The sequence below is a fragment of the Xyrauchen texanus genome, chromosome 35, assembly GCF_025860055.1.
Source record: "Xyrauchen texanus isolate HMW12.3.18 chromosome 35, RBS_HiC_50CHRs, whole genome shotgun sequence".
Lineage (NCBI taxonomy): Eukaryota > Metazoa > Chordata > Actinopteri > Cypriniformes > Catostomidae > Xyrauchen > Xyrauchen texanus.
The window spans coordinates 37,998,849-38,022,998 of NC_068310.1; the positions used below are offsets into that span (position 1 = coordinate 37,998,849).

At 43.2% G+C, this 24,150-nt stretch overlaps 1 protein-coding gene across 1 annotated transcript in view; it reads right to left on the reverse strand.

Moving 5' to 3' along the window:
- The window catches only part of LOC127629159 (endoplasmic reticulum metallopeptidase 1), a 25,401-nt gene extending 1,520 nt beyond the window's left edge, over positions 1-23,881 (reverse strand). Inside the window, 16 exon segments of the mRNA XM_052106262.1 lie at positions 140-303; positions 640-755; positions 901-1,103; positions 2,262-2,414; positions 4,240-4,317; positions 4,319-4,390; positions 4,392-4,432; positions 7,865-8,039; positions 10,665-10,885; positions 12,664-12,876; positions 12,953-13,045; positions 13,162-13,308; positions 16,168-16,273; positions 17,082-17,209; positions 21,786-22,090; positions 23,561-23,881. Coding sequence (XP_051962222.1) covers positions 140-303; positions 640-755; positions 901-1,103; positions 2,262-2,414; positions 4,240-4,317; positions 4,319-4,390; positions 4,392-4,432; positions 7,865-8,039; positions 10,665-10,885; positions 12,664-12,876; positions 12,953-13,045; positions 13,162-13,308; positions 16,168-16,273; positions 17,082-17,209; positions 21,786-22,090; positions 23,561-23,832 — 2,487 coding nt within the window. The 5' untranslated portion in view covers positions 23,833-23,881.
- Between the last annotated feature and the right edge of the window lie 269 nt (positions 23,882-24,150).

The window sequence follows — 24,150 nt, forward strand, 5'->3', positions numbered from 1 at the left end:
GGAATGTTTCCACCATTAAATATCAGGAATTGTGAGAAACTGAGTTTGATTTAATTTACCTTTAATTCATTTGACTAATATAATCTTACCTTTATTTAAATGAAAAGTCAGACAGGTGTTTTCCGGAGCACAAACTCACCTGGATCTCAAACCAGAAGTTCCACACAGGTGCATCAAGACCATGAGAGTAAAATATGAAATATTCTCCACCCAGATCAAACTGTGGCGTGCCATCACCAAACGACCAGCTGGTGAGAGACGCGCCAGCGTGTGGCAGCAGATACAGGGACATGTGACTCGGCCCTGACCGACAGAATAATGTGCCACATTACACACAAACACACACAAACACACACACACACACAAATACATATAAATACACAAACACACAAACACACACACAAACAAACACACACAAATACACACAAACACAAACACACACAAATACATATAAATACACAAACACACACAAAGACACAAACAAACACAAATACACACGCACAAATACACAAACACACACAAATACACAAACACACACACACAAATACACACACACACACACATGGATTATACAGGTGATCTAAGCTGGTTCCAAACTTCCTAAAAACACTCTGAAAGACCCTGAAATCGGTTTCTCACCTTTGACCTCAAAGGTCATTTTAACGGTCGCCCATTCCGTTTCCTGTCTGGATATCAGTCTGAACTCCAGCGGAAATCTGGGAGAGACTTCAGGAGCCGGAAGATACCAGTTTTTCCTAAGACAATAAAGTTCCATGTTATTCTCGTGTAAAACTGAAAACAAACGCAATATTTACAGATAAACATGGAATGTGTTTATTTGACCCCAGTGAGACTCCTGGGAAATATTTGATATTCCTCTTACCCTGTTCTTACACTCACTTGACAAGGAATTTGACCGGCAGGAACCACGGAAACCCGCAGTACGGCAGATTCTCCTGGCAGCGCATGCGGATGCTGTCGTTTATATCTGGAATATGTGGAGTTATGTGCTGCATTCCCGTGTAATCCAGACTGTTAATCCACAGACCGGAGTCGGAGCGCTCCACAGATCCGTCCAGCGCGTGGAAGGTGCGAGTGGTGTGCTGAGAACAGAGGAACCGGATCAGTGAGTGTGTGTGTGTGAGAGTGTGTGTGTGTGTGAGAGTGTGTGTATGATTTTGTGTGTGTGTGTGTGAGAGTGTGTGTATGATTTTGTGTGTATGTATGTATGTGTGTGTGTGTATGATTGTGTGTGTGTATGTATGTATGTGTGTGTGTGTATGTATGTATGAGTGTGTGTGTGTGTATGTATGTGTGTGTATGTATGTATGTGTGTGTGTGATTGTGTGTGTGTGTGTGTATGTATGTATGTGTGTGTGTGATTGTGTGTGTGTATGTATGTGTGTGTGTGATTGTGTGTGTGTGTGTGTGTGTGTATGTATGTATGTGTGTGTGTGTATGATTGTGTGTGTGTATGATTGTGTGTGTGTATGTATGTATGAGTGTGTATGTATGTGTGTGTGTGATTGTGTGTGTGTGTATGTATGTATGTGTGTGTGTGTGTGTGTGTGTGTATATGATTGTGTGTGTGTGTGTGTGTGTGTGTGTATATGATTGTGTGTGTGTGTGTATATGATTGTGTGTATGTGTGTGTGTGTGTGAATATGATTGTGTATGTGTGTGTGTGTGTGTGTATGTATGTGTGTGTGTGTGTGTATGTATGTGTGTGTGTGTGTGTGTGTGTATGTATGTATGTGTGTGTGTGTGTGTATGATTGTATGTGTGTGTGTGTGATTGTGTGTGTATGTGTGTGTGTGATTGTGTGTGTGTATGTGTGTATATGATTGTGTGTGTATGTGTATATGATTGTGTGTGTCTCTGTATATGTGAATGTGTGTCTGTGTATATGTGAATGTGTGTATGTGTGTGTGTGTGTGTGTGTATATGATTGTGTGTGTGTGTGTGTGTATATGATTGTGTGTGTGTATATGTGAATGTGTGTCTGTGTGTGTGTATGTGTATATGTGAATGTGTGTCTGTGTGTGTGTGTATATGATTGTGTATGTGTGTGTGTGTGTGTGTATATGATTGTGTATGTGTGTGTGTATGTGTGTATGTGTGTGTATATGATTGTGTGTATATGATTGTGTGTGTGTGTGTGTGTGTATGATTATGTGTGTGTATGTGTGTGTGTGTGTGTGTGTGTGTGTGTGTGTGTGTGTGTGTGTGTGTATATGATTGTGTGTATGTGTGTGTGTTACCTGCAGGAAGATGCGTTTGGGTCGCGGACTGGACGAGTCAGCAGAATATGGGAAGAACAGACCACATGAGACCAGAATAAACATCAGCACAAACACTGATCCGAGACCAGCCAAGATCCGCTTCGTACTGCGAGCCAGATAGATCAAATGCATCTGTGGAGCAGAGACACTGACATAAGAATATCCCATAATAATCTCAGTATTCCTGTTTTCCAGTAAAAATATCGAAACATCCTTAAAGGAAAACGCATTCCAAAGTGGATACATTTGAAAACGCCGTTGAGGCGTTGCAGCGCGGACTGGAAACGGACGCTTTGGAAAACGATGACGCATTTTTAGTCATGTGATCTATCAAATCAAAACAATCAAGATGGCGGCTCGTGTTATAGCGGCGCTGTTGTGCCTGATATTCACTTTGATAGCGTTGATAAAAAATAAATGTCACTTTGTAAAACCTTCACATTGCGTTCCTTCAAACGCGACGGGAATTTTACTGGACGACGGAACACGGGGACGATTGCGTTTCACACCGTACAGGCAGCGGGGATTTTCCGCAGTGACACGTTTTAAGCATTTTCAAACGTTTCAGTGCGGACGAGCACATTCTGGAACATGCTTGAAAGCGCGAGTGGACGGAGAGCGTTTTGAAACGAAAACGCCGTTTTCAAATGTATCCGGATTAATGTTGACGTAACCGAAATCACTTACGAACCGCATCTGTGTGAAGTTTTACAACTTCGTTGCCATGACGACGTAACACACACACACACAAAACGACTTTACAGCTCAAATAATACATGAGTTTTAACAGAAGAATTAATGTGTGCTTTTATAAAATTATAATCTTCACATTTCTCATTTAAAACCCTCCAAAAATGGACCCCATTGACTTCCATTGTTAGTGTATCACTGGAACACACATTTGTGCTTTTTTGTAGAAGAGTCGAAATTATTTTTTGTGGCAATCAAACACAAAATGGAACAAGATAGGTTTATAAAATGTTCATGGAAATGAAAACAGAACAAAAAAAAACTGATAAAAAGACAATTTGCGTACATTTTTTTATTTTATTTTATTTGTCGATTTTACAACGGTGACGATCTCTGATTGGGATAGAGAGGCCAGTGCTAAATAAAATAAAATGTATCGCTATTATAAGAACAATAGATGTTCGTAAAGTTTCATTAAAAAATAACAACAATAAGAAAATAACGATTTGTTTTGTAAGGTAAACTTTACTTTAAATATCAGGGGGTATTTCAAGTAATTCATTTAGGTCAAAGGGGTTCAGCTGACAAAATCGTTTGGGAACCCCTGATCTAACCTATAGTTAGTCATTTAAATAACTAAAAAAAAATGTAAATTGTTTAATTGCTGTTAATGAATTAGGCTACTTCTAAAAATAACTTGCATACAAGATATATCACTTGTACATTTAAACTTCATGTTGTGGATCGTGGGATATTTTGGACGTAAGGCGAGGATGGTGAGATGTCAGCTGAACGCACCTTTGTGCTTTCCCAGCGATCACGGATGTAATTGTAAGTTGGGATGAAATGAGGAGATCAACATTGCTTGTTGTCATGTACTTCAGCACACTATCACAGTGTGTGCAGAAAACATTCATGTTCATTTAAAGAGAAAAGCTCAAACACTGTTTTGTGAACTGGACAATGACATGCGGCCTGCAGGCGCCCTCTAGTGGGAGGTGATGTTACTGACCGCCTTTTCATCATCTGCTGGCATGATTTCAGCACACATTTATCCTGAAATTAATGAATCGCTGATCAATAAGCTTAATCGATCAAATTACTAATGACGATGAATTGATTTTCGATCAATCGTTAACACCCCTAGATTCGGCATGTGGAGCTGTGTGGGTCGTTCAATCGAACCGCCAACCCTGCGATTAGTGGCCGACCCGCTCTAAGCCTGCATCATCACTTTATTATGTTATAGCAAGTCTGTACCACTCACAGAATATGAAGAGAGAATAACGGTTGCCAGGGTAACAAGAGAAGCCAGGATGACGTCAGGTGGGATTTCCGCTCCGCCAGCGACCCAGAATGGGGGTGAAGATCTCAAAGACGACCCAGATGAGAAACATTATGTGAGCGCACGGCATCAGCGAGACCCGTCAGATACAGAATTGAATACTGCACCGACGCACCTGTGTAACACAACACATAACACAACACATAACACACACTCACAATAAAACCTCACCTGTGCCCTGATAAATCCATTCAAATAATTTTTCTGGTTATTATGGGGATTTTGATGCAAAATGTTGAGAAAATTGTGATTGGTTGCTTGATTGTGATTGGCCCGTTCTGAACAGCGCTCCGTTTGGGATTGGCCTGTTCCGAACAGCGCTCCGTTTGGGATTGGCCCGTTCCGAACAGCGCTCCGTTTGGGATTGGCCCGTTCTGAACAGCGCTGCGATTTGCCCGTTCTGAACAGCGCTCCGATTGGCCCGTTCTGAACAGCGCTCCATTTGGGATTGGCCCGTTCGGAACAGCGCTCCATTTGGGATTGGCCCGTTCGGAACAGCGCTCCATTTGGGATTGGCCCGTTCGGAACAGCGCTCCGATTGGCCCGTTCGGAACAGCGCTCCGTTTGGGATTGGCCCATTCTGAACAGCGCTCTGATTGGCCCATTCTGAACAGCGCTCCGATTGGCCCATTCTGAACAGCGCTGCGATTGGCCCGTTCTGAACAGCGCTGCGATTGGCCCGTTCTGAACAGTGCTCCGATTGGCCCGTTCTGAACAGCGCTCCGTTTGGGATTGGCCCATTCTGAACAGCGCTCTGATTGGCCCATTCTGAACAGCGCTCCGATTGGCCCGTTCTGAACAGCGCTCCGATTGGCCCGTTCTGAACAGCGCTCCGATTGGCCCGTTCTGAACAGCGCTCCGATTGGGATTGGCCCGTTCTAAACAGCGCTCCGTTTGGGATTGGCCCGTTCTGAAGAGCGCTCTGATTATCCCGTTCTGAAGAGCGCTCCGATTGGCCCGTTCTGAAGAGCGCTCCGTTTGGGATTGGCCCGTTCTGAACAGCGCTCCGATTGGCCCGTTCTGAACAGCGCTCCGATTGGGATTGGCCCGTTCTGAACAGCGCTCCGATTGGGATTGGCCCGTTCTGAACAGCAATCCGTTTGGGATTGGCCCGTTCTGAACAGCGCTCTGATTGGCCCGTTCTGAACAGCGCTCCGTTTGGGATTGGCCCGTTCTGAAGAGCGCTCTGATTGGCCCGTTCTGAACAGCGCTCCGATTGGCCCGTTCTGAACAGCGCTCCGATTGGCCCGTTTTGAACAGCGCTCCGTTTGGGATTGGCCCGTTCTGAACAGCGCTCCGATTGGCCCGTTCTGAACAGCGCACCGATTGGCCCGTTCTGAACAGCGCACCGATTGGCCCGTTCTGAACAGCGCTCCGTTTGGGATTGGCCCGTTCTGAACAGCGCTCCGTTTGGGATTGGCCCGTTCTGAACAGCGCTCTGATTGGCCCGTTCTGAACAGCGCTCCGATTGGGATTGGCCTGTTCTGAACAGCGCTCCGTTTGGGATTGGCCCGTTCTGAACAGCGCTCCGATTGGCCCGTTCTGAAGAGCGCTCTGATTGGGATTGGCCCGTTCTGAACAGCGCTCCGTTTGGGATTGGCCCGTTCTGAACAGCGCTCCGATTGGCCCATTCTGAACAGCGCACCGATTGGCCCGTTCTGAACAGCGCTCCGATTGGGATTGGCCCGTTCTGAACAGCGCTCCGTTTGGGATTGGCCCGTTCTGAACAGCGCTCTGATTGGCCCGTTCTGAACAGCGCTCCGATTGGGATTGGCCCGTTCTGAACAGCGCTCCGATTGGCAAGTTCTGAACATCGCTCCGATTGGGATTGGCCCGTTCTGAACAGCGCTCCGTTTGGGATTGGCCCGTTCTGAACAGCGCTCCGTTTGGGATTGGCCCGTTCTGAACAGCGCTCCGATTGGCCCGTTCTGAAGAGCGCTCTGATTGGGATTGGCCCGTTCTGAACAGCGCTCCGTTTGGGATTGGCCCGTTCTGAACAGCACTCCGATTGGGATTGGCCCGTTCTGAACAGCGCTCCGTTTGGGATTGGCCCGTTCTGAACAGCGCTCCGATTGGCCCGTTCTGAAGAGCGCTCTGATTGGGATTGGCCCGTTCTGAACAGCGCTCCGTTTGGGATTGGCCCGTTCTGAACAGCGCTCCGATTGGCCCATTCTGAACAGCGCACCGATTGGCCCGTTCTGAACAGCGCTCCGATTGGGATTGGCCCGTTCTGAACAGCGCTCTGATTGGCCCGTTCTGAACAGCGCTCCGATTGGGATTGGCCCGTTCTGAACAGCGCTCCGTTTGGCCCGTTCTGAACAGCGCTCCGATTGGGATTGGCCCGTTCTGAACAGCGCTCCGATTGGCCCGTTCTGAACAGCGCTCCGTTTGGGATTGGCCCGTTCTGAACAGCGCTCCGATTGGCCCGTTCTGAAGAGCGCTCTGATTGGGATTGGCCCGTTCTGAACAGCGCTCCGATTGGCCCGTTCTGAACAGCGCTCCGATTGGCCCGTTCTGAACAGCGCTCCGATTGGCCCGTTCTGAAGAGCGCTCCGATTGGGATTGGCCCGTTCTGAACAGCGCTCCGATTAGGATTGGCCCGTTCTGAACAGCGCTCCGTTTGGGATTGGCCCGTTCTGAACAGCGCTCTGATTGGGATTGGCCCATTATGAACAGCGCTCCATTTGGGATTGGCCCGTTCTGAACAGCGCTCCGATTAGGATTGGCCCGTTCTGAACAGCGCTCCGTTTGGGATTGGCCCGTTCTGAACAGCGCTCCGATTGGGATTGGCCCATTATGAACAGCGCTCTGATTGGCCCGTTCTGAACAGCGCTCCGATTAGGATTGGCCCGTTCTGAACAGCGCTCCATTTGGGATTGGCCCGTTCTGAACAGCGCTCTGATTGGCCCGTTCTGAACAGCGCTCCGATTGGCCCGTTCTGAAGAGTGCTCCGATTGGCCCGTTCTGAAGAGTGCTCCGATTGGCCCGTTCTGAACAGCGCTCCGATTGGCCCGTTCTGAAGAGCGCTCTGATTGCGATTGGCCCGTTCTGAACTGCGCTCTGATTGGCCAGTTGCCAAACGTAACAGGTGTCACGTGACGGCGCCGTCTATGCGCTGCTTCAGTGGTCTAGTGGTCTGTCGTCGTGTTTTTCCCAAAATAAAACACATTAATTTCATTTATTAAATGATTTAAGCAACGTAGTTTAAGATTTTTTATAATTCAAAAACTTTTTAAGCACCTCTTGGTTAAAAATTGCGATTTTCAAAAAGCCAAATTCAAGTACATCAAGCACCTTTACCAACCCGGTCTTATTCATTTTGGACTCTTGTGGCCTTAAATCAGGCATTTATTTCACACTCCATAAACTATTTTTATCAGTATATGTTACCAGTATTGGCAAAAGAGAAATATTGAACTATCCTCGTATTGTAACATCTTCTAAAGCAGTTTTATCATCACATCAGATATTAAACGTGACAGACTAAAGCTCACAGCAAACAGGAGTTGACTGGTGTAATGGTGAAGGGATCAGGTTCAGTTCTCACCTCTCCGTGTGAAGTGTGTTTTGAGCAGAAGTTTGCTGCTCAGAGGAAACACCACCATCATCATGGGCACATACGCTGAACACAGACCGTGATGAGTGAGAAACAACAGCGCAAAACACCACAACAGCAGGCTGACGTCAAAAAACAGCTCGCCCAACTCCACACGACGAACATTCTGAGAGAAAGAGACACGATGCACATCATAATCAGATCAGATGATATCCCATAATATCCGCAGTGCCTTACATATGTATCGGGACAGTAACATGCAACATTTTAATTTTTGTGCCCAATGTTTTTACGCCCAATTCCCGATGCGCTGTGAGTCCTCGTGGTGGCGTAGTGACTCGCCTCAATCCGGGTGGCAGAGGACGAATCTCAGTTGCCTCCGCGTCTGAGACCATCAGTCCGCGCATCTCATCACGTGGCTTGTTGAGCGAGTTACCATGGAGACGTAACGCATGTGGAGGCTTCACGCTATTCTCCGCGGCATCCACGCACAACTCACCACACGCCCCACCGAGAGCGAGAACCACATTATAGTGACCACAAGGAGGTTACCCCATGTGACTCTACCCTCCCTAGCAACTGGGCCAATTTGGTTGCTAAGGATGTTACCCCATGTGACTCTACCCTCCCTAGCAACCAGCCAATTTGGTTGCTAAGGAGACCTGACTGGAGTCACTCAGCACACCCTGGAGATACACAGACCCCAAAACATTGTATTTATTTTGTTTCTGAAGCACTAATATTCCCATGCAAAACATTAAGTTTCTACGTTTATTGAATAACGTTTGCAAAATAAATGGTAGATAACAAAATACTTTCTAAATCTTCTCTTTGTAAAACCATGGTCAGGTTTGACTGTATATTGAGCACTACATGTGGCATTACTGCCAAAACTGAATATTCAGAGAAAGCTACAGTTTCACAAATAATTGTCTTTTATTATGCCAATATATATATATATACACATGCAAATGTACAACTTGTGTATTATAAATATTTATAAATTAAGTTACAGTATTGGGTTCAGAGAGCATTCAACAATAAGGGGAAAAAGCGAGGCCACCTATAGGCTATACTTGACATTGCAATGAAATAATCACATGTGTGTCATGTTTGATCTCTCCAGCAGATGGCAGCAGACACTCCTAATCCATGACACATAAATATTCAACTTGTTTTTTTACTAAATTGAAGGCATCAAAAATGTGCTTATTTTGTATAAAAATATGTAACGGTGTAATTTGAGCTAATTAACTTCTAAATCCAAAAGTCCCCCCAAAAAAAAAAAACACTATTAATGTGTTACTATTAATTTAGAGGTGGTGGTTTAAGATTTTTTTATAATTCAAAAACTTTAGAAATTTTATACAATTATAATAAAAGATTTCAATATTTAATCCATAGTTACATCTTCTGTGAAATACTATAAATCATTTAAATAACTATGGGTTGTTTATGGTTGCCAAGGACACTAATATAGAACATCTCACAACAGCTTCAAACACCCTCATCAGTGGATTCAGTTATTCTGTAGCACTCGATGTTTTAATGTAGCGACTGTAGCGCAGTATCCGTCAGCTGAATGATGCTTGACTTCAGGATCTGTAAACTGTGTCTGATGAGTTAGTCAATAGTAACCGCACACGGATAAAGACCCGCGGGCAACATTCACAGAACACAGCCGTGCGTGGCGTGTGCTGTTGTCAAGGCAACGCTGGTGGAAATAACTGATAAAGTGACACAACAAACCAATTTCAAGTGACTTTAGGCATAAAAACTGGACACTCAATAACTGACCCTTTCAGACGGTCATGTGCTGTTTCAAAGGCATCTATGGCAAGCCAAATTGTCTTTGATATGCATTTGTGACATCAACAATTCAATTTTCACTAGTTAAAATGCAAATTCTTTATATTTATATTAAAGTGCTATTTTATTATATCAGTAACTGCATTTGCGCTAGTAAAAAGGTTCATTCTTGATGTAGAAAATGACCTCATTACTTGCAGAAATACACATTTTAACTATTAAAGCACCATTTTTTTTATCTCTGTAAATGTATTTCAATATGTTAGATTCAGTATTTCAGATATAAACAAATGGGAGAGTAATTAAGGGTATATAAAAATGCTTTTTACTAGTTATAATCACATTACAGATATCAAAAATGAGCATTTTTACTAGATGAGAACAGGAATGCACATTTGCACCAATAACAGTGTAATTATTGATCTCAAAAATGATATTTTTACTAGTAAGACGTGAACTGCGTATTGTGAAATTGTAATTTCAACTCGCAATTAATTAATTTTAGATATCCGTAATAGCATTTCGAATAGGAGTGAATAACAGGTCACTGTGACATTTTACGTCAGAATTCAAGAACGACCGTTTTTACTAGTTGATGCGTATTTTTGCGTGTGATGATGTCATATTTTTACATCAAGAATTCACGTTTTTTTACAATTGCAAATGTAATTACGGCTATACAAATTAGCAATTTTACTAGTAGTAATTACATTCCTGATATCAAGAATTTGCATTTACGTAGTAAAATTGTATATCCTGTGGATGGTTATAAGTTAATATGGCTTGCCATAGACATCCTGCAATATATTTAAACATTAAACTTCCTCTACCCCTAAAACGCTACCCTGACAGTCATAAGAGCTTTCTAAAAACCACAAGCTCCGACCTGATTGGCTGACAGTACAATGAACATAACTAGTCACTAGATGACGTTTGAAGACATCAAACGTTTTTATGTGGTGTATTTTGTCCCGTGACTCACCCCGTAGTACAGGTTCTTGGCCAGCGTGTGTATCAGAATGATCTTGCCGATGGCGGCAGATCCATACAGACACACGGAGGCGTAGAATTGACTGTACCAGAACATGGAGCATCCCATCAACGTCACCAGCAAAGACACGATAAGAACCGTCAACAGAGTGACGAACCAACTCAAAACCGTCACACCCGTCGCATACAGCAGCTCGCGGACGTACCGCCCACCTGCAGCGAGACAGAGACACAGCACATTTAATTACATGAAATGTTTGTTTTTAACACCATGCCTATGGCTATTATAGAAATCAAAACAAACATTTAACAACTGGGGGGGCCTGTGTAGCTCAGTGGTAAAGTGAGCACCTGGCAGCTGAGTGACTCCAGCAAGGTCTCCTTAGCAACCAAATTGGCCCAGTTGCTAGGGAGGGTAGAGTCACATGGGGTAACCAAATTGGGCCAGTTGCTAGGGAGGGTAGAGTCACATGGGGTAACCAAATTGGCCCAGTTGCTAGGGAGGGTAGAGTGACATGGGGTAACTAAATCGGGCCGGTTACTAGGGAGGGTAGGGTCACATGAGGTAACCAAATTGGGCCGGTTACTAGGGAGGGCAGAGTCACATGGGGTAACCAAATTGGCCCGGTTACTAGGGAGGGTAGAGTCACATGGGGTAACCAAATTGGCCCGGTTGCTAGGGAGGGTAGAGTCACATGGGGTAACCAAATTGGCCCGGTTATTAGGGAGGGTAGAGTCACATGGGGTAACCAAATTGGCCCGGTTACTAGGGAGGGTAGAGTCACATGGGGTAACCAAATTGGCCCGGTTACTAGGGAGGGTAGAGTCACATGGGGTAACCAAATTGGCCCGGTTACTAGGGAGGGTAGAGTCACATGGGGTAACCAAATTGGCCCGGTTACTAGGGAGGGTAGAGTCACATGGGGTAACCAAATTGGCTCGGTTACTAGGGAGGGTAGAGTCACATGGGGTAACCAAATTGGCCCGGTTACTAGGGAGGGTAGAGTCACATGGGGTAACCAAATTGGCCCGGTTACTAGGGAGGGTAGAGTCACATGGGGTAACCAAATTGGGCCGGTTACTAGGGAGGGTAGAGTCACATGGGGTAACCAAATTGGCCGGTTACTAGGGAGGGTAGAGTCACATGGGGTAAAGCTGATGCAATTTTATTTTATGTATATTTGGTATTTTAATATATATATATATATATATTATATATGTTTTTTATTATTATTATTGTTATTAAATTTTTTATTATTATTATTATTATTATTATTATTAAAAAATATATATATATATTATCATTGTTATCATTTTATTTTTATTTTTTTGGTGAAAAAATATTTTATGCTAATTTTGTGCAACATGTGAAAATATTTAAAGGAATATTCCGGGTTCAATACAAGTTAAGTTCAATCAACAGCAAAAAACAAAGAAAAGAAAAACTAAAAATAAATGTGTGTTCCAGTGAAACACTTCCAATGCAAGTCACTGGGGTTTAATCTGTTACATTACAATACTGTTTATAAAGTACAAGACATAAACAATATGTGTGTGAACATGATTCCACTTATTACAGGGACAATCCCCCCGGAGCAACCTGGAGTTAAGTGTCTTACTCAAGGACACAATGGTGGTGACTGTGGGGATCAAACCAGCAACCTTCTGATTACCAATGTATTATACAGAGCACTTATTACAGGGACAATCCCCCCCGGAGCAACCTGGAGTTAAGTGTCTTACTCATGGACACAATGGTGGTGACTGTGGGGATCAAACCAGTGACCTTCTGATTACCAGATTACCGGTTATGTGGTTTAGACCACTACATCTCCACCACTCCTATCCAGTGAGACACTTCCATTATAAGTGTCTCACTGGGACACACATTTGCACAAGGACTCAAAAAATGTGTTTGTGGTAATAAAATGATGGCACAAATGCTGTCGACTGTACACACACAATAACACATGTGTCTCCCGCACACTTACCCGCATTGCTAGGCAGCATGCACTTCTTGGCCAGGTAGATGAGGGTTGCCACGGCAGCCATGTAGTTTAAAATGGTGCCGACTTGTGCTGGGTACGCCACCACCATCACGCCCAGCACATCGAAGAAAACCATGTTGCCATGGCGATATTCAGAAGAGTTGCCCAGTTCCTCTGACATCACCAGGTGTTTGAGCACAGACAGGATGTTGTCACCTGTTACAATGTAACACGATCATTTAAAGGTGAACACTTCAGTTTTAGTCTTTCAGTGGACACGACAGCGTCTCACCTGCTCTCTGGATGGAGTCGGTGTGGATGCGGTCCGCGGTATCATATTTAGTGTGGTAGATGAAACCGTTTTCTATAAACGCAAGATCGATTCCTACACAAGAAACATTGTTTCGGTGAAGCTACATGAACGAACAAACACTCATTAACACCTGACAAGCGTCTGAACATGTGACACTTCCCGTTCTCCCGTTCTCAAAGTGTGCATACCAGGAATATTCCCAAAATCCCTGTAGATCCTGAAGTCCGTGTCCGAGGGAATGACGCCGCTCTGGAACACTTCCTGTCCGACCACTGACGCGAACGGATGAACAGCAGCGCGGACGTACGCCTGAACCAACCACGGGTTCTCTGGACCTGATAGACACACAACGGAGGCTCGTTATTTATTTAAGGAATAGTTCACCAAAAACAAAAACATGACAATTCTCTCATCATTTACTCACCAGCGCTCCGCCGCTACTGAATCCACAGCGAAACACATTCTTTAGTATATAAACTGTACCTGAGTTGTGATCTTGCAGTCTGAATTGAATGCAGTGAGATAAAAAAAGACAGTGTATCGTAAAATAATGGCAGGAAAACGTGACCAGGGTAGCAAATGACTCTTTTGAACCGGTTCTTTTAACGAACACTTCAAATGAATCATAAGTCTGAATCACTTCACTGTATGACTCACTGAATCAGAGCGATTACTGAGTCAACATTTGACTTTGAAATTGACTTTCAGTAAAGAAGAGCTGTTTTACTATGGCAAGCCGTTTTAACTTTTATTCATTTCCAGGATATGAATTCTTGATATCAACAATTTAATTTTCACTAGTTAAAATGAACATTATTGATATCAGGAATTCGATATCTACTAGTAACAATGGCAATATTTGATATCAGAAATTACATTTTTACTAGTTAAAATGCTCATTCTAGATATCAACAATTGATTTCTTGTTGAAATTCCAATTTCACATATCAGAAATACAATTAGTACTAGTAAAAACCTTTATTTTTGATATCAACAATTGAATTGCTACTAGTAAAAATTTTAATTTTTGATATCTGAAAATGTATTTATGATATCAATATAATTTCAGATATCTAAAATGTCTTTCTTACTAGTAACAATTACATTCATGATATCAGAAATGAATATTGTCACTAGTGAAAATGGAATTATTGATATCAGAAATGAACGTCAGTCACTAGTGAAAATGGAATTATTGATATCAGAAATGAACGTCAGTCACTAGTGAAAATGGAATTCTTGATATCAGAAATGAATATCGTCACTAGTGAAAATGGAATTCTTGATATCAGAAATGAATATCGTCACTAGTGAAAATGGAATTCTTGATATCAGAAATGAATATCGTCACTAGTGAAAATGGAATTATTGATATCAGAAATGAATATCGTCACTAGTAGCAATTCAATTGTTGATATCAAAAATAAAGGTTTTTACTAGTACGAATTGTATTTCTGATATGTGAAATTGGAATTTCAACAAGAAATCAATTCTTGATATCTAGAATGAGCATTTTAACTAGTAAAAATGTAATTGTTGATATCAAGAATTAGCATTTTTGCTAGTTGAAATGTAATTTCTGATATCAAATATTGCCATTGTTACTAGTAGATATCGACTTCCTGATATCAATAACGATCATTTTAACTAGTGAAAACTGAATTGTTGATATCAAGAATTAATATCCTGGAAATGAATAAAAGTTAAAACGGCTTGCCATACAGGATGTTCATTCGACAACATGTAAACATTTATGGGAAGTTTTTATTGCAATATATGCTATTATAATTAAAATATATATATACAGTTTTATTGTTTGCTTGCTTGTTTGGATCTACAAAATGCCCAGATAGTGTAACATTGTTAGAAAACAATAGAATGGAATATACTCTGATATAATGTATTTTTATGTTTTATTGTTCATATATCAAAAAGACGGCGTTACCGACGGGATTCGTTACTTCCACTATGAAATTATAATGAGACGCAATTGGCTGTCAAACACATATTGAGCTACACAACACATCAGATACACGTATGTGTTTTCTCATGCACTTATTGAGTCTAAATAAATAGTTGCACAATTTACATAATGTCAGAAGTACACACAAATTACACTCGCCAAATCGTACTGTTCATGTGTTAAACTTGCTATAGTTTGCTTCCACTAGGGCTAGTTATTGATATTGTTGCCTCAATCCGGGTGGCGGAGGACGAGTCTCGGTTGCCTCCGCATCTGAGACCGTCAACCCGCGCATCTTTTTACATGGCTTATTGAGCGCGTTACCATGGTGACCTAGTGCGTGTGGAGGCTCATGCTACTCTCCACGATCCACACGCCACATTGAGAGCGAGAACCACTAATCACGACCATGAAGAGGTTACCCCATGTGACTCTACCCTCCCTAGCAACCGGGTCAATTTGGTTGCTTAGGAGACCTGACTGGAGTCACTCAGCACACCCTTGACTCCAGGGGTAGTTGTCAGCGTCAATACTCGCTGAGCTACCCAGGCCCGCCATATTTTAGCTTTTTTTAAATGAGCAAATCATGTATTCCATCAATAACAATGACATTACATTGCATATTATATTTCGTTACATTTATTGTTTGATGCATAATTTATACTAGTATTTACACAGATTTGTAGAACATGTGCTAATAAACGGTACTGTCTCTTTAAGAAAACCGGCAGTTCTGTAAAGCACATCTACAAATGAGCGCATAGTAACGAGAGAGACCCGAATGGCATCTTAACTGCATCTGTGCTATGCGTGATTAGAATTAGATGCTTTTTTTCCCAAAAAATAGATAGAGGAGGTTGGAATGAGGTTCCGGGTCACTAATGACCCGTTGTATGCATTAAAGGGTTAAATGTTCTTTTTAGGTATTTTTGGAGTTCGGCAGCCCCCTGATCACTGTAAGATTTCAATATATGGAAAACTGCAGCGTGAGCATTGTGCATAACAACTACAAGTCATTTGGGTTTGGAACAACATGAGGGTGAGTAAATGATGACACAATTTTCATTTTCAGCTGAACTGTTCCTTTAATTAAATTAAACACAAATCACACACAATCAGCTCAAAATAGAAAACTGTGTCAGGTTATTTATGTACCTGTCTGAAACACCACCTGCTTCACACACACACACACACACACACACACACACACACACACGTATGTATTATTTACCTGTCTGAAACACCACCTCTTTCCCGCCCACACCTGCAGCCTCCAGGTTCACAAAAGCTCGAACCTGCTGAGCCCAGGGATGCTGGGTAATAAAGCCATGACTCGCCTGACAGAGAGAGACAGACAGGTTTTGTGAGTCCGTGTTTCCTTAAGCGTGACCGAAGTTGAACATGTAAACATCAGTCATGAACACACTCACTATCTAAGAGTAATACATGATCATAATGAGCATTTGGGAGATAAATGTGCTTTAATGTCACTAAAATACTGTAACAATGCCAAACCTCTTAAAGGGACAGTACACCCAAAAATGACAGTTCTCCCATAATTTGCTCTCCCGCATGCCGACTGAAACTCATCTGACTTTATGACTCATATGAAGCTTTTTTGAAGGATGTATCAGGTCCATCCAATGCAAGTCAATGGGGTCCCAAAATGTTAACTTCATTTTTTGCATTGCTTCTCACCCTAAACTGATCCTATCCCTCCAGAAGACATGGATTAAACCACTGGATTACCTTTATGACACCTTTATGTGCTTTTTGGAGCTTGAAAGTGTTAAACCCCCATTGACTTGTATTGGGCGGACAAAAACACCTCGTATCGCCATCAATATCGCTTCATTTGCATCCCGCGGAGGAGGAAAAAGTCATGAGTTTTAGATGGCATAACGGTGAGTAAATGACGAGAGAATTCGCATTTTTGGGGTGTACTGTCCCTTTAATGGTTCTAAAAAATGTATTTTTAAAAATCGTCTTATTTTTCGTCTTGCAAATTACAGTTTCAAAATATACGTTTCTTTTTTATTTCCAGCACGCCTGTGTGGACCTCTCATTATTCCTCATCTCATTATTTGTATCCACTTTACTGTGACATCACCAATTCACTTATTTGCGCTGTAATCTCTCCGTCACCTGCAGGATGTTTTCCTCTGCGCCGTTAAACAGGAAGACGATCCCGTGTTTGAGCGGCGTGGAGAGATTCACCAGAGAGTGTAAAACCTCCAACATCACCGAGCAGCTCACCGCATCATCACTCGCCCCTGAAACACACACATGACAGGCATATCACACCACGCATTTTCTGAAAACTACTGATTCCATGAAGCACTGCAATGAATGTGTCGCTTAATGAATTGTTGGTTTGACGGGTGTGAACCGCGCAGAAAACATACTACATGCATGTACACGTGTCACACTCAATACTCAGTTCAGAGGGGTCTGGGTATCTCAGCGAGTATTGCCGCTGACTATCACACCTGGAGTCATGAGTTTGAGTGACTCCAGTCATGTCTCCTTAGCAACCAAATTGTGCTGATTGCTAGGGAGGGTAGAGTCACATGGGGTAACCAAATTGGCCGGTTGCTAGGGAGGGTAGAGTCACATGGGGTAACCAAATTGGCCCAGTTGCTAGGGAGGGTAGAGTCACATGGGGTAACCAAATTGGCCGGTTGCTAGGGAGGGTAGAGTCACATGGGGTAACCAAATTGGCCCGGTTGCTAGGGAGGGTAGAGTCACATGGGGTAACCAAATTGGCCCGGTTGCTAGGGAGGGTAGAGTCACATGGGGTAACCAAATTGGTCCGGTTGCTAGGGAGGGTAGAGTCACATGGGGTAACCAAATTGGTCCGGTTGCTAGGGAGGGTAGAGTCACATGGGGTAACCAAATTGGCCCGGTTGCTAGGGAGGGTAGAGTCACATGGGGTAACCAAATTGGTCCGGTTGCTAGGGAGGGTAGAGTCACATGGGGTAACCAAATTGGCCCGGTTGCTAGGGAGGGTAGAGTCACATGGGGTAACCAAATTGGCCCGGTTGCTAGGGAGGGTAGAGTCACATGGGGTAACCAAATTGGTCCGGTTGCTAGGGAGCGTAGAGTCACATGGGGTAACCAAATTGGTCCGGTTGCTAGGGAGGGTAGAGTCACATGGGGTAACCAAATTGGCCCGGTTGCTAGGGAGGGTAGAGTCACATGGGGTAACCAAATTGGCCCGGTTGCTAGGGAGGGTAGAGTCACATGGGGTAACCAAATTGGTCCGGTTGCTAGGGAGGGTAGAGTCACATGGGGTAACCAAATTGGTCCGGTTGCTAGGGAGGGTAGAGTCACATGGGCTAACCAAATTGGCCCGGTTGCTAGGGAGGGTAGAGTCACATGGGGTAACCAAATTGGTCCGGTTGCTAGGGAGGGTAGAGTCACATGGGGTAACCAAATTGGTCCGGTTGCTAGGGAGGGTAGAGTCACATGGGGTAACCAAATTGGCCCGGTTGCTAGGGAGGGTAGAGTCACATGGGGTAACCAAATTGGTCCGGTTGCTAGGGAGGGTAGAGTCACATGGGGTAACCAAATTGGTCCGGTTGCTAGGGAGGGTAGAGTCACATGGGGTAACCAAATTGGCCCGGTTGCTAGGGAGGGTAGAGTCACATGGGGTAACCTCCTCGTGGTTGCTATAATGTGGTTCTCGCTCTCGGTGGGGCGTGTGGTGAGTTGTGCGTGGATGCCGCGGAGAATAGCGTGAAGCCTCCACACGCGCTACGTCTCCGTGGTAACGTGCTCAAGTCACGAGATAAGATGCGTGGATTGACGGTCTCAGACGCGGAGGCAACTTTCAATGGAGATTCATCCTCCACCACCCGGATTGAGGCGAGTCACTACACCACCACGAGGACTTAGGGCGCATTGGGAATTGGGCGTTCCAATATTGGGGAGGAAATAGAAAAAATACTCAGTGTAGACGTAGACGGATATGTCGGTTTTACCGATTAATCGGTGCCAATAGTTGCTTAATCGGTTATCAGCCAAAATTAGTGCTGACAGTTGCCAATAATTGTTTCTCCGTGACTGGCACTAGAAGATTCCAAGTCGCTTTAGCTGCAGCCCCCGAAGATCTCCACAAGGGGGCGGGATCTCCAAAAGAGGAGCTCCCGACACTTTTTACAGCTACGTCCTTCTTGAAGATGCTACAGTTAAAACGGCATGTTTCAACAGCGCAACTGGTTTTAATGTTGTGGCTGATTGGTGTATATATACATATACAGTATATATATATTTATATATAAAACTGATCATCCGGTGACCTTATACACTTATAAAAAGCTTAATTTGGGTAATACTTAATATAGATCATTGCAATTGAGCCAAGTCTACGTCATTTCAAAATAAGAGTCCCAAGTGTGTTTCATGCTTGTGCAAATCCTTTTACCTGATTATTATTATTATTATTATTATTATTATTATTGGGATTTTGCATGAACAATAAACTACATCTTGGATTTGTTTATTTTTTTGCTCTTGTAGCCTCTATGCCTGCACCTCTCATGTTAAAGACAGATTAAGAAAAGTTCTGAACATTTTATAAATATTTTTTTTTACATATCGGCCGATTAATCGGTTATCGTCTTTTCCACCAGCTTAGTTATTGTCATCGGCAAAGTCTACTATCGGTCGACCTCTAAGGACTTTCTTTATGCACCAGGAAAAATGTCATTTACACTTTTCATTAAACATTCAGTTCTTAACAACAAATTAGATTTGAGTATTTTCAGTGTCAAACTAGAATGATTGCAGTCTATATTTCAGGTTGAAGCTTGTTTTCTTTTGTGCAATAACTACAGTCAAACACACAAAGACAAACTGGTCCTATATCAGTGTAACAAAGCTCCATTCACTGTTCAAACACACACACACACACACACACACACACATACACACTCACACACACACACACACACACACAAGCTGTTTGCTTCCCTGCCGTTGCATTTCACTTCCTGGTTTCTGAGCACAACTGACAGTTGAACATGCATCACTGTTAGACACACTCATGCACACCGACTCTATAGAAACTGCCGGTCTCTCACACACAATCAGCTGTCAGACACAAACACACATGATGATGAATGCTGACAACAAACCCCAATGAAACCACATATTCCTTTGTCTGGTGATACACGCTCATAGCAACACAAACACAACAGAGTCAAAGGTCACGAATGCAGGAATCAGTTCAAAACTCTAATCTCTGTAATCTCTGTAAAATAAAACGTAATCTCACATGTGTTTCCTCTAGAGTTTCACAAGGGATCGCAACAATGTATCAAACTGGTAGCTTAGCAAGTATTGCCGCTGACTATCACACCTGGAGTCCAGGGCGTGGTGAGTGACTCCAGCCAGGTCTCCTTAGCAACCAAATTGGCCTAGTTGCTAGGGAGGGTAGAGTCACATGGGGTAACTCAGCACACCTGGAGTCCAGGGCGTGCTGAGTGACTCCAGACAGGTCTCCTTAGCAACAAAATTGGACTGGTTGCTAGGGAGTGTAGAGTCACATGGGGTAACCTCCTCGTAGTCGCTATAATGTGGTTCTCGCTCTCGGTGGGTCGTGTGCTGAGTGACTCCAGCCAGGTCTCCTTAGCAACCAAATAGGCCCGGATGCTAGGGAGGGTAGTCACATGGGGTAACCTCCTCGTGGTCGCTATAATGTGGTTCTCGCTCTCGGTGGGTCGTGTGCTGAGTGACTCCAGCCATGTCTCCTTAGCAACCAAATAGGCCCGGTTGCTAGGGAGGGTAGTCACATGGGGTAACCTCCTCGTGGTCGCTATTATGTGGTTCTCGCTCTCGGTGGGGCGTGTGGTGAGTGACTCCAGCCAGGTCTCCTTCGCAACCAAATCGGCCCGGTTGCTAGGGAGGGTAGAGTCACATGGGGTAACCTCCTCGTAGTCGCTATTATGTGGTTCTCGCTCTCGGTGGGGCGTGCTGAGTGACTCCAGCCAGGTCTCCTTAGCAACCAAATTGGCCTGGTTGCTAGGGAGGGTAGAGTCACATGGGGTAACCTCCTCGTGGTCGCTATAATGTGGTTATCACTCTCGGTGGGGCGTGACGTGTGACTCCAGCCAGGTCTCCTTAGCAACCAAATCGGCCCGGTTGCTAGGGAGGGTAGAGTCACATGGGGTAACCTCCTCGTGGTTGCTATAATGTGGTTATCACTCTCGGTGGGGCGTGCCGAGTGACTCCAGCCAGGTCTCCTTAGCAACCAAATTGGCCCGGTTGCTAGGGAGGGTAGAGTCACATGGGGTAACCTCCTCGTGGTCGCTATAATGTGGTTATCACTCTCGGTGGGGCATGTGGTGAGTGACTCCAGCCAGGTCTCCTTAGCAACCAAATTGGGCCGGTTGCTAGGGAGGGTAGAGTCACATGGGGTAACCTCCTCGTGGTGGTGATTAGTGGTTCTCTCAATGGGGCGTGTGGTGAGTTGTGTGTGGATCGTGGAGAGTAGCATGAGCCTCCACATGCTGCGAGTCTCCGCGGTGTCATGCACAACGAGTCACGTGATCAGATGCGCGGATTGACGGTCTCAGAAGTAGACGCAACTGAGACTCGTCCTCCGCCACCCGGATTGAAACGAGTAACAGCACCACCACGAGGACCTACTAAGTAGTGGGAATTGGGTGTCCCAAATTGGCAGTAAAAGGGGATAAAATAATAAATAAATAAAAACAGTGTCTCAAACTTTGCTTGGAAGTCTGCAATATGAGCTTCCAAGAGCACATGATCTGAGCTATGATATGCATCCCGGTTTAATATGCAAAGTCAGCTAAAAGTGGATTATTAAATGTCGTGGATGTGTACCGGGGCTGTTGGCCACCGAATCAAAGTGGCAGTTGGCGAGCATGAAGTGTTGCGCCGTCGTCTTCGGCTCGAGTTTAACAGCGATGTTGGTCACACGGTCGTAATAGCTGGTGAAGCCGCCCAGGAAATCGATGCTGAATGATCCGGTGGGACGCTGGACGTCTACGGTGATGGCGTGCGGTCCAGCGGCACTCTCTAACCGGATCTGTTCGATCTGATCCAAGATGTAGTTTACTGTCGCGAGCTCGTTCTCGGGGCTTCCTACAGTCCGTGGTCCGACGCTGGTGATCTGCTCCAAATGCTTCCTGTTACAAAGACATGACATCACAACACTAAATACACACTCTCATATTAGAGGGGGACGGATATATCGGTTTTACAGATTCATCGGTGCCGATAGTTGCTTTTTGCATCTATCGGTTATCTGCACAAATCAATATGGATAATTGGGTGTGTTAGGAAATACTTGCAAACTTTTTTAAACATTCTAAATTTCGGTTTTAAAACTATCGGCAGATTAATCCGATTTTTTCACCACGTTAGTGATCGGTTGCATCGGTTTATTTTTAGTGCATGTAGGGTCGATATAATTTTTTTGTCAAGATCTTTCCAATAATTTAAATAAATACATTACAAATGCAATTCGCACTAAAACAATTACACCTCTTTTTTTGATAAACACGTTTTCAGTTACGGAGTTCGAAATAATTGTGATATTTTTTCTGGGGGTTAAAATCAAAATTGTCATTTGATTGTTTAATCCTCTGGAGAGAGAAAAACAATAAATCAAAGTCTAATTAAAACATGACATTTTTGAAAAAAAAACACAATTTTAGTAGTGAAAAAAGTGTGTTTTAAAATTACGATTCATATTTGAAAAAACTTTCGTTCACCAAATCAGTCATGTGACCAAAAAAAAAAAAAAAAAAGCTAAATCAGAGCATCCCTTTAGACCCTAAAGACTTTGTAAAGTTTTAAGTTTAAAGTGTATATATATATATATATATATATATATATATATTTAAAAAAATAAATATAAAAGAAATATATATATATATATATATATATATATATATATATATATATATATATATATATATATTTAAAAAATAAATATAAAAGAAATATATATATATATATATATATATATATATATATATATATATATATATATATTTAAAAAAAAATTAAAATATATATATATATATATATATATATATATATATTTATTTTTTTATTATTATTTTTTTAAGTTGTGTACACTCTCGTGTATTCATGGTGCAAGGAAAATATTTTAATAACTTTTATTTGTTGGTTACAACACATGACATTTTTAGGTCATTAAATATATATATATTATTTATTTATTTTTACAAAGAATATATATGTTTCTCAAAAGAATTGTGCAACCAACATGGACACGAAAAATACAAATAGTCTTATTTTATTCCGCTGTATGGCAGCAAATACTAGAAGACTTTAGTGTTTTAAGTGATAAAATGGCTTTCCATATAGCGCCTCCCCGAAGTTAAAGAGGTTAAACGAGATTTTAGAAGATTTCTCATTGTTATTACCTCAGACAACCTTATTTGTCAATGACCCAAAGCTCGACCGATGTGTTCTAGTCAACATGGACCCATTTTACTTCCATAACGAATTTCCAAATTAAACAGGGCAAGTGTTAATGTTTGTATGTGCGAGAATACCAAAAGTTCCACAGTATTATCATGAACTACAGCAATCCCAGTGTTGAGTATGATCTCTGTGCTCCTCACCTGGCCCGGATGGCGTTGAATTCCCCGCTGGATCTGATGACGAGCAGCCGTAGTGAGATCAGAACCAGAACCCAAAGCAGACACACGAACCCGAGCAGCAGCAGCAGAACCGAACTCTCTCCCAGCAGTTGCGCGCTCACCTCTGGCTTCTGCTTCCGCCGCCGCGTCTCGGTTCCGAGCCCGTTTTGCCCATCCGACTCACCAGCACCGTCCCGCTGGTTCTGGTTGTTCTGGACGGGTTTGATTCGACGGATAGCAGACTCTCTCTCCATGTTTACCCGATCGGATGGAAACCGCGAAGGGACAACCTTCAGCAGCGACAAGCTGCAGAGTCGGGCGGAGCCAGATTTCATAGCCCCGCATTTACGAAAGGATACCACGCCCACTCGCGGTTTCCTTGTATTTGGGGTCAATGCAACTTGAACTTGTGTATTACTGTAACCTACAATGTGACTGCAGACACAACACACATTATTAAAGGGCAAGAAGCTGTAATATCTGCTCATGGACAGACAGGTGCAAACCGATGTATGTATAAAACATTCCTTTCAAGTGATGACATATTCGTAGGAATAATTGTTTTATAGAAA